Source organism: Crocuta crocuta, unplaced genomic scaffold, assembly GCF_008692635.1.
Source record: "Crocuta crocuta isolate KB4526 unplaced genomic scaffold, BGI_CrCroc_1.0 scaffold348, whole genome shotgun sequence".
NCBI lineage: Eukaryota > Metazoa > Chordata > Mammalia > Carnivora > Hyaenidae > Crocuta > Crocuta crocuta.
In genome coordinates, this window is record NW_027529573.1 from 1,068,434 (window position 1) to 1,079,043 (window position 10,610).

The following is a 10,610-nucleotide window of genomic DNA, read 5'->3' on the forward strand; positions in this document are numbered from 1 at the left end:
TAACCATTATCTGGAATCTAGAAGGCATTTCCTTCCTGAAACATGTGTGGTGGAAGTCAAGTTAGAAGGCTAATCTCAGAACAGACCTGTGGACTGGTTTATGAGTTTTCTAAACACGAGTCTGTCTGAGAGGCTTAGAATGGTTGGTTACAAAGGAGATTTGGTAGACCTGGAGTGTCCCTGTTGTTCATGTTACTGGGAGAGCATTGGTGTTTCAGAGGCTGTTCAGCAAATGAACACCCATGCTTTTGTTTTCCTCCCCTAAGTGTAACTTGAACTAGGCCTGGTCAGGAAGTACTGGTGGCTTTGGGGAAGTCAGAATGGTTCTCCAGGATAAACTGAATTTAGTGTTGCCAGGATTCTGTGTTATCTTCCTGTGCTTTAACTACTTTTTACCCCATCTCATGGTGTGTTTGCTTAGAGCTCTGGGGTGAGAAGGGGTCTTAAGTCTCACTGAGGCTCAAAGAATGCTGTGGGCCCAGGCTGGGAGCCTGAGAGGTGCAGCCCCTGTGTTGGAACCTAAACCCCAGAGGGCTGGAACTCTACATAGTGCACCCCTTCTGCCCTATTCCTGCCATGCATTGGCAGTGTCCGGTATTATGGAAGTCCACGATGAGGGACACTGCCAGTCTTCTGCCCTTCTCCTCGCCGTGGCATCCCAGGTCTATAGCTTGTCACAGAGCACTTGCTTAGTGGATCCATATGAGGACAGGTGTTTGGGGCTTTGTATATCCTGTTCCAGGCCACCTGGGCCCAGCTGCCCATCTCTTTGCAAGCCCAAAGACTCTTTTTTCCTGTTCCAAATGTTGCTTTAGAAATCAAATTCTCAGGGCACCTGGGTGGCTCGTTTGGTGAGTGATTTCCGCTCAGGTCCTGATCTCACGATTTGGGAGTTTGAGCCCTGCTTCAGGCTTGCTGCCTTCGGCACAGAACCTGCTTCATATCCTCTGTCCCTCTCTCTCTTACCTCCCCCCCCCCCCCCCCATGCTGTCTGTCTCTGTCTCTCAGAAATAAACATTACAAAAAAGAAAGCAGATTCTCAGTGGTCAGCAGCAGCTAGGGTTGTACCCTTGTTCAGTAGCCTAGAGCATGAAGACAGCCTTCGAGGCAGTCTGACCGCTGGATGGGGTGCTAACCTACCCAGATGTTAATCTGGCTCCTAAATTCCACACCGTTTTTTTTGTTTTGTTTTGTTTTTTTCTTTTTTTCTTTTTTTCTTGGTGTTCGTCGTCACTCTGTGTCACCTAGAAAATGTCAGGCTGGTGCATTCTCTTCATCCCTTGAGGAGTGAGTGCTTGGTGGGCATGGGGTGTAAGGTGCTGCCCCCTCAGGCTGGGCCCTGCCATCTACTGGGGTAGAAAGACACTGCATGAATCACCTCACAGCCTGGGGCTAGAGGGGAACCTTGCTTACGGAGTCTAGTTTGGGGTCTCTCCCAAATTTTGTGTGGCAAGGGATTTGTATGGTAGAGGTGTGTTTGCCTGGAGGAGAGGGGGCAAAGGTGGAGGTGAGGGCAGTCTGTGCCTTCCGGGTGGGGTGTGGGAAAGAGCCAAGGACGTAGACACCATGCGCATGCTTCAAGGGCTAGAAAAGGTAGTTGGAGGTGGCTTTCTGCTCAGTCCCGGGAAGCTGGCCCTGGATGAGGTTTACACGCCACACGTAGAGGCCTGGGACTGCCCGAGTTGGAGTGAGGAGGGAGGATGGCCTTCAGGCCCAGGAGGTGTCGCCGGGAAATCCCGTGACCGGGCGGAGCTGGTTCTCTGGCCGCAGCCCCTCCTCTTAAAGGGGCCCTGGGCCCCATGGCTGGGCCTGGCTTGAGGGTGGAGCTGTGTCTGCCGGCTTCTGGTGTCCGCCCTCTGTCCCGCCCCGGGTGGTCCGAGTGGCCGAAGGCTGAGTCCCCGCCCGTCTGCCGCGGCTTCCTCCCTGAGTGGTGCCTCCTTGGGAGTTGGCGCCTGACGCCCAGCGGGAGCGGACTACCTGCCGGTGAGTGAGGGATTTCCTGGAGCCCATAGTGGGGCCTCCCTGGGTCCCTGTCGCCCTTTGGAGCTGCGGGGTCCTGGGCTGGAGAGGCCACCCCACAGTCTCCATCCCTTTGCGGGCTTCTCCTGCCCCACATGGTGGGTCATGGGCTGCGCCGGATGAGCTCACTTCCGCCAGGTCGGGCAGCATCTCCTGGCTGGGAAAGGGAAAACGCTGGGGCTCCATGTCCCCTCTTGCTTGAGAGATTTCCTCGGTGTCTGGATTTCCTTAGTGACTGGTGCCAGTTAGGGAAGGAAGCTGCCCTGTTCCTCAGTAGGACCCGGAGGTGTCCCCAGGGCCTCACCGGAGGGCCAGGGAGGGGGTGACAAGTAGCCCTTCACAGAGCCCCATCCCCAAAGGAAGCTTCCTTTCCTTTGCAGCATTCTTAAATTTCTTAGAAGCCCCGTGCTGTGGGGAGCACTGTCCCCACATCCACCCACCCACCCTTCCCTGGCTGCTGGCTTGAGTGTTTCTGGGTCCTTCTCTTTGCTTCCTCTTCTCTTGCCCAAGGCTTCCCCAAGATGGCTCACCCTGATTCACCTGGGGAGAATCCATTTTCCCTGTTCCCTGTTTTTGAAGTTTTGTCTGCTTCTAGTCCTGGAACACAGGGAGGAAGGGTTGGTGGTCCCACCTGGACACAGCTGCCTGTGTCGTGTGTCAGGTGAGCTGGGTAGGGGGTGGATGGGGTCAGGTAGTGGGCCACCCTTCCAGGGTGGAAGCGGGCTCAGAAAGTCAAGCAGGTAGACACAGGATTTGGGGAAACAGGGACACTGAGGCTCAGGAGGAGTGACCCTGGCAACCAGTGAGAGTTCTGCTGCTCAGGGAGCTCAGGGGGAGCAAGAGCGAATTTCTTAGGTTGTCTCTGGCAGGATGCGTGCCTGGCTGCAAGGCCCTTGGTGTTCAGGCAGAGCTTATCAGGGGGTGGTGGGCAGACAGTCTGACTCCATCCCTGTCTTGCCTTGTCAAGACTTAAACCTGAATCCGCCAAAGTCCAAGGGAACCAGTCAGGAGCATGGCCCCCTGCCCCCACACCTGTAGTAACTGGTAACTGGCCTGGGTTTGTCCATTTGACTTCAGTTGGAATGTTCCATTCCACTGAGGGGGGTATTTGTTGTCTTCATCACAGGCTGTGAGGGGTAGAGGGGGATGTTGTAGCACTGGCGTGGTGTGAATACCCAGAACAGCACATCCAGACAAAAGTGACCCCCTACCTTGTCCTGTTTGGCCATCGAGTCCTATTTGTCAGGTGCAGCAAGTGTCCGTGTGGTTTGGGCTCTTTCAGAACCCTCCACCCTGTCCCCTTCTTTCTTGCTAGTGGGAGCAAACCTCTGTGCTCCCAGAGTTTGGGTTTGGAAATGGAGGTGAGGTGTTGGGAGTCAGGTCTAGGGGATGAGGCTGCTACCAGGTCTTGGGTGGAAGTGAGGTGTGGTGTTTCTGAGCAGAGCAGAGTTCTGGGCCAGGTTCGCTGCTATGATCTGAGCCTCAAGGGGGTGAGCAGGAGGAGTGACCCTTCCCATTTTCCAGATGAGGAAACTGATAGCCACAAAGGACCTGTGATTTGCAAGGTCTCTCCTAGTTCTCAGGGCAGGGCAGCCAGGATTGCAGTAATTGGATTGCCCCCCTCCCCCATCAAAGCCTAGTCTCTGAGTTCCCCTGTTCAGGATGGCTGGCCCTTAGGCCTTGTGATAACTTTAAACTCCTGGTCACAGTTCACAACTCTTCTCCACAGAGTGTCCTTGAGACAGGGGACAGAAGGAATGTATCTGTACTTTTGCTTCAGGGAGCCCTGCTTGCAGGTTCCTCATTTGGACCTGGCTCCAGGGAACCAGAGAGTGAGAAAGCTTTGGCTTGGGCTCCAAGGGTCATCACAGGTGTGGAAGGTTTAGTGGAGGACTGTGGTGGGGAGGCCAGGAGCAGTGTTGGCCTAGGAAGTGGCTCTGCCTTTGGGAAGCAGGAAGGCATGAGCCTCAGGGAGCCCCTTTCCTCCATCCTGGAGCTTTGAGCTAGACAGAGGGTGCTGAGCCTATTACCTGGGGACAGGTGAATTCATGTCTGCTCCCTGGGGACCTTTTGGGGCCCATGCTTGGTGAGTTGGAAGAAGCCTGACAGTCTGGTCCCTGACCCATTTTGGAAGAGGAAGTAGAGTGGTGGTGGAGGTAGGACTGAGGGCTCAGGACATCCTCCTGGCCCTATATGGGGGCAGTTTCTTTTTTTTTTTTTTTTTTTTTTTAATTTTTTTTTTTTTTTTTTTAAATTTTTTTTTTTTTTAATGTTTTATTTATTTCTAGGAGAGAGAGAGACAGCGTGAACAGGGGAGGGTCAGAGAGAGAGGGAGTCACAGACTGAAACAGGCTCCAGGCTCTGAGCCGGCAGTCAGCACAGAGCCCGACGCGGGGCTCGAACCCACGAACCGCGAGATCATGACCTAAGCGAAAGTCGGACGCTTAACCGACTAAGCCACCCAGGCGCCCCATATGGGGGCAGTTTCTAGAGTCTAGGATAGCAGCAATTGGTCTGGGCCCCCTTGAGCACCCTGCACTGTAGAAGGAAGGGTGAGGGCCCACTTTACTGTGGTGGGCTGGGAGGCCTGGCCAAGTGCCCTGGGGTAAATGAAATGGCAGAGGCACACAGCAGGAATCTGCTTTGAGGACCTGGGGTTGGGGCCATGCTAGCTTTGTGGGCTTCAGCATGTGCCATTCTGGCAGCATGCTGCAGTGGTCACTGTCCCATGTGGTAGCCTAGTGAGGAAAATAGGCAGGAGGAGACTGGGGCCCCCGTCCTCTTCCACAAGGCCTCACAGTGAATCCCAGGTGTGCACTCAGTCCAAGCTTTCTAGAGCGGGGGAAAGAGCCTTGTCCTGGAAGTCAAGCACCATGCCCAACACTGACTGCCTGTCACCCCTCTGGGCCTGGGGAGCTGATAGAAGGTCATTTGTGGGGCCCCATTGCCTGGTGGGCTATGGAGGGGTGGGGTGTATGCTGTCACATGGGTGATATAGTTGAGGTGACCTGTCACAGACGGGGAAGTTAGCAGGAGGCTTAGCATGTATGGATGGGGGATAGACACAGTGGTGTCCATGGATCCGTGGGCCTGGCCCTTGGAACAGCAGAGGCTGTGTGCATTTCTGCTTCTGGGTAACACCAGGCATCCACCTGGCTCACCCACAGTGAGCTGTCCTGTCACTCACGTGAGTGGCCTGGGGATGTTCTCTGCTGGAGGGGTCTGGGTCCAGGGTGGCCCAGGCCTTGCCATTTCCTTGGTCAGGGCTGGAAATCCGTGCTTACTTTTGGATGTTAGTCAACCTGCACAGGCTCCCACTGCACATTGCACTCCCAGGAATTTGACTTGCCTGGGGCTGGGCATTTTCACCTCTGGCTGAAGTGGCTTTGCGGAGCATCAGACTTTCACCCTTATGTGGGTGGAGCCATGTCTGGGGGTGGGGGAGCTCTCGTTCTGGGGGCCTCTTGTTCTGCTGTGAGTCAGTTGGCAGTGTGGGTGTCGACATTTGGTCTGAGACTGGGACCTCGACTGGGTCAGCTTTCTGCCTTGGGAGCGTCTCTTGGGGCCTGCATCTCTGCATCTAAAGATGACAGCAGGTGCCTGTCCTCTGTAACCTGCAGTTGGGATTGTAGGCCAGGCTGGCTGGGTCCTTGACTGTCCCTGGGCTCAGACAGCAAGGACTGTGGAATGTTTGCTCTCCTTCTCTGTTATCTGTGAGGGCCTGTGGGCATGTCCTCCCAGATCACCAGGCAGGGCCAGAGTGCTGTCCACAGCAAAGATTGGGTGAGGGGGCTGGTTTGGGCCTCAGTCCTGGTTGGTTTTCCCTCAGGTCAGGTCATGGGTGTGCTCATCTGCTGAGGAGACCTTGGGGGGTCCATGCTGGGATAGGAGGCTCTGAGGCCCAGCTGTGGGAGCTGGTGAGAGCTGGAGCAGCTCAGGCGTCCAGCGTCTGACCTCCACCGCGCCTCTCTTGCCTTCCTGCTCCCTCATTCCTCAGATGCTACTTTGTCACCTGAATGGAAAATGGGTCAGGTCCTGGTGAGGGAGGGGCCGCCCGAGCCACAGACAAGCTGACGCTGGGTGCCCGCCTGGAGTACAGGGCTCAGATTCCAAGCTTGTCCTTCTTGGGCCCACAGGCGCCTGGTCCCTTCCCTGCCATTAGCTCGATGGAGCGGGGAGGTGGCCCAGCCTGGGGACAGAGTGGGTGGAGGGCAGGGGCTTGTGTCCAAGGCCTCAGGCCCCTGCTCTTCCCAAGCAAGTGTGACCAGTGCCTGTCTTCACAATAGCCCCAACCTCTAAGCTGCACCTAGTGACCCCCGGGACCCAACCGACCTGGGAAGCGGCCCACCAGCCACCAGGCAGCCAGCCTGAGGAGTGGTGACAGCGCAGGAGCTTCTGGCTGGGGGGAAGGGAGGAAGGAGGAGAAACAAAGGCGAGTGTGCCTGGCGCCGCCCACCATGTGTCAGTCAGAGGCTCGGCGAGGACCGGAGCTCCGAGCGGCGGCGAAATGGTGAGATGCTGCCGGACGCGTCCTAACCCCACTGTGCCCCGCCACGACCTCCGGAAGGTCAGAGTTCATGTCCAGCGGCCCCGAGGTGGAGGTGGCAGCAGGGGGCCAGGGGATCAGCCCCCGAGGCTGGAGGGGCCCGGTCCGGGGGGCCTGAGTCGGAGAGCCCGCTTCAGGTACCTGGGGAGTCAGAGCGGGCTGGTGGCCTAGTGTCTGCTGCTCCCTAATTGCTGCTCCCAGGTCCCCACCCCCGAGTGCCCCCCACCCTGTTCAGGAGAGGTGCTGCTCTTCCAGGATTGGTCCATGGGCTTCTGCAGTAATCAGGGCGGGTGGGGGAAGCCCCTGGGACAGCAGGGATTTGTTCAGCTTTGTTTGGCCCCTACTACCTTCCTGAACCTTTTGAAAACACGGTGGGGTGGGGTGGGGTGGGTTGGAAGAGCATGAACCCAGGGAATCTGGTGAGCTGTGGAAAGAAGCATCTTCCATTGCCATCATTGAATAGCAGGTGCCTGGACATTAGCTTGGTTCTCCATTTTTTTCTTTTTGGTATCAGCTGAGATGCCTCTTTGTTCCTTGATTTGTTCAACTGTGGGCAGAGGACATGGCTTCTCTGAGAGCACACAGGCGCAGATGGGAGCCTTAGATTATCCAGTTGAATGCAGTCTTTTTGCAAATGAGGAAACTTAGGCCTGGGGACATTCTCAGAGTGGGTGGGAAAGTGGTCTCCTGATGGCTGCACTGGGACCTCAGAAGCATTTTCTAGTGCCTAGGCATGAGGCCAGGAGACTTGGGTGTCCCTTTTGTATCTCAGGAGGGCACGGTTCTGGTGGAAAGGCCCCTCCAGCCTCATACCCTTACAAGGCAGAGCCTGTGCTGAATGCACTGAATTTGGGCTTTGTTGAGGGGCCTGGCTCAGGTCTGTGGCCCAGGCAGACCTGGGAGGTGGCCTGAGGGTTACTGGGGCTGTTCCCCCCTGCCAACCTCTGGGTCCGTTTTGGAGAACCTGATGGAGAAAGACCAGGCAGGTGGATGGAGCTTTAGTTGTTAGGGGTGTACGTGTAGTGCAGGTACGTGTTCAATGGTGTTTTCTTTTGGGGTCTTGCCAGGCCCAGTCCCTTAATTTATCTGATGAGGAAACAAGAAGCCTGGAGCCATGAGGAGATTTTCCCAGATCCTGCAGTGTGATGGTAGTGTAGCTCCCCAATTTTGTGCGCTTCTGCACTGCTGGGGTTCCAGATCAGACTGTGTCTCCCTGGCACCTCTGTGGGCAGAGTGGGGGGCTGTGAGGCAGCTTCCCCATGCTGCCCCCAATTCCTAGTTCTTCTAAGCTGGTAGGCAGATGGGAGAGACTAGGATGAGAGTCTACTGACCAGAGGCATCTGAGCCTCCAAATCAGAATGGGGTTGTGTTGAGGGGCCGTGGCAGTGCTACTGGACTCCACAGAGAGGCAAGCTTGCTGAAGGCAGGGTGGGGCCTCCCAGACCCTGACTGCTGACCTGGCCGTGCACGGACATCTGCTCTGCAGGTTGCACTTCCCCCAGCTGGCCCTCAGGCGGAGGCTGGGACAGTTGAGCTGTATGTCCAGACCTGCCCTGAAACTGCGCTCCTGGCCCCTGACGGTTCTCTACTACCTCCTGCCCTTCGGTGCCCTCAGACCTCTCAGCCGGGTGGGATGGAGGCCCGTGAGCAGGGTAAGTGTGCACAGGCTGCTGGCCCGGCCGGCCTGGGGGCAGGCCTGAGGTTGGTACCCAGGACATGGAACGGAGAAGGAGACAGTTGTCAGATTAGAGGTGAGGGTGTGGGTACTGAATCCCCCAGATGGTCATCTTGACAGGTAAGTTGGTTGGGAAGGCCCGGCTGGTTGGTGGCCCCGAGGGCTTGCTATGCACTGCCTGTTCTCCTTGCCTGCATTTGTGCCATTTAGGGGCTCTGTTTCTGGGAGGAACCCACATTGGGCATTCAGAAAATGGTGTCTGGATTCCCTGTACACAGGTAGAAGAGAGCTTCGCGGTGATTTTTGGGAAGAATGCAAATCAGTTCCTGGATGCCAGAGGGTGATTCAAGGAAGGCTGGTGCCTGTTTGGGTCCCTTAGGGTGTGGATGCCTTTGAGGATGTGGGAGCCCCAGGCAGGGCTAGATGAAGAAGCCACCTGGCCACTGTTCTCTAGAGAGCTGCCTCCTTTGCCCTGGGCTCTCTGGGCAGGCTCACCCCAAGCAGGGCACCCAATGCTGAGATGGGCATCAGCTGGGAGGAGTTTGGGGAGCCACTAGCTCAGTGCACTGTAGAGGTGTTTAAATTTTTTATTTCTGAGAGAGAGAGAGAGAGAGACAGAGACAGAGACAGCATGAGCAGGGGAGGGTCACAGAGAGAGAGAGACACAGAATCCGAAATAGGCTCCAGGCTCTGAGCTAGCTGTCAGCACAGAGCCTGACGCAGGGCTGAAACCCACGAACCGTGAGATCATTACCTGAGCTGAAGTCAGACACTCAACCGACTGAGCCACCCAGGCGCCCCTATTTAAAGGGGAATGTGTGTTTAAAGTTGGAATGAAATTATACTTATACCGTGGGGACTTGGTGTCTAGGTTGGGCTGACAGGCAGCAGCTGCCAGTTAGAGGCAGGTCCCACTGTGGCAGCGGCACCTGGGGTTTAAGAGACGTTCCCCCTACGGGTTGCCTGGTCCTTAGAGTTTGGCTGGTGGTGCCAACAGAGACAGCTGGGGCCGATCCCCTGTGCCTCGGGGGAGCAGCCCTCAAGTGCAGACAGCTTTGTGGACCTGCCCCTCACAGTAGAGTGCTTCGAAGCCCAGGCAGGCTGGGCAGGGTGCAACTGTGTCCCGGGGTGCTTACTGGCTGGGGTGGGGGTTACAGTGATACAGCACATCCTCACGTGAAAGCCCCTGACTTTGTGTGGACCATGTTCCCTCTGCTTTCTCTTTGGACCAGAACGTGTGCTTGCGCTGTAAACTTTCTCCTGTACCCAGGGTCCTGCCCCTTTCTGCCACAGAGTCTCTTTGCAGGTATCAGAGGCATTTATGCCCCTCCTTTCCTTAAGAAGTGAGACTGCTGGCCAGTCTCTCCTGGGGACCAGGGCAGTTGCTATTAGACCTGTGTATAAAATGACTGAAACTACTGAGTTTAGGTCACTGTGTCACCATCTCGGCCAGTATTTGGTTTGTGAGAGTACTTGGAAGGCTCAGTCTGGTTCCTAGTGGGAAACAACCACATCACAAAGCCATCGCATGTGCCTAGGCCTCCAGAGGTGGTGGCTGACTGGGGGGTGGCAGGGGGCATGCAGGGTGGCCCACTCATCTGCCTGCCTGTGGCCTGCAGGTGGCCCTGTACAAGTCAGTGCCGACACGCTTGCTGTCGCGGGCCTGGGGCCGCCTCAACCAGGTGGAGCTGCCGCACTGGCTGCGCAGGCCTGTGTACAGCCTGTATATCTGGACCTTCGGGGTAAACATGAAGGAGGCCGCCGTGGAGGACCTGCACCACTACCGCAACCTCAGCGAGTTCTTCCGACGCAAGCTGAAGCCACAGGCCCGGCCCGTGTGTGGCCTGCACAGCGTGGTGAGGCCCGACCCTGCCCTCCACTCCTCTCTCCAGAAAAAGGATTGTTGCCCATGCCTTTGGGAACCAGTCCCAGCAGCCTCCACAGATGACCCAGGGGTACTCCTCTCAGGCTTGGGGAGTCCCCCTGCCTCCCTTAGTGGCAAGCCTTTCTCTGCCCTTTCAGATCAGCCCGTCAGATGGGAAGATCCTGAACTTTGGGCAGGTGAAGAACTGTGAAGTGGAGCAGGTGAAGGGGGTCACCTACTCGCTGGAGTCGTTCCTTGGTCCGCGCAACTCCATGGAGGACCTGCCCTTCCCTCCAGGTGGGTTAGTGCCTGGCAGTGGTCCCCACAGCCCTGTTGTAGCAGAGCTGGACTGGTTGTCTGGGTGAAGGACGGGAATAGGTCAGGGAGGAAAGGGCTAGGAATCACTGCGTGGAGCTTCTTGGCCTCCCTGGAGCCCATATCCAGACTACACAGGCTCAGGTGCTTCTCTGAGAGCCTGGCCCTCATGTCTGCCCCCCCCCCCCCAC

At 56.6% G+C, this 10,610-nt stretch overlaps 1 protein-coding gene across 2 annotated transcripts in view; it reads left to right on the plus strand.

Annotated features, from left to right (window-relative positions):
- PISD (phosphatidylserine decarboxylase) overlaps nt 1–10,610 on the plus strand; it is a 35,878-nt gene that overhangs the window by 22,870 nt on the left and 2,398 nt on the right. The window contains exons 2-4 of one of the 2 annotated variants that reach the window (XM_077761558.1): nt 8,052–8,217; nt 9,860–10,096; nt 10,263–10,401. In XM_077761558.1, coding sequence (XP_077617684.1) covers nt 8,052–8,217; nt 9,860–10,096; nt 10,263–10,401 — 542 coding nt within the window. The remainder of the gene's footprint in view (nt 1–8,051; nt 8,218–9,859; nt 10,097–10,262; nt 10,402–10,610) is intronic. The other variant, XM_077761557.1, reaches the window with a different exon arrangement.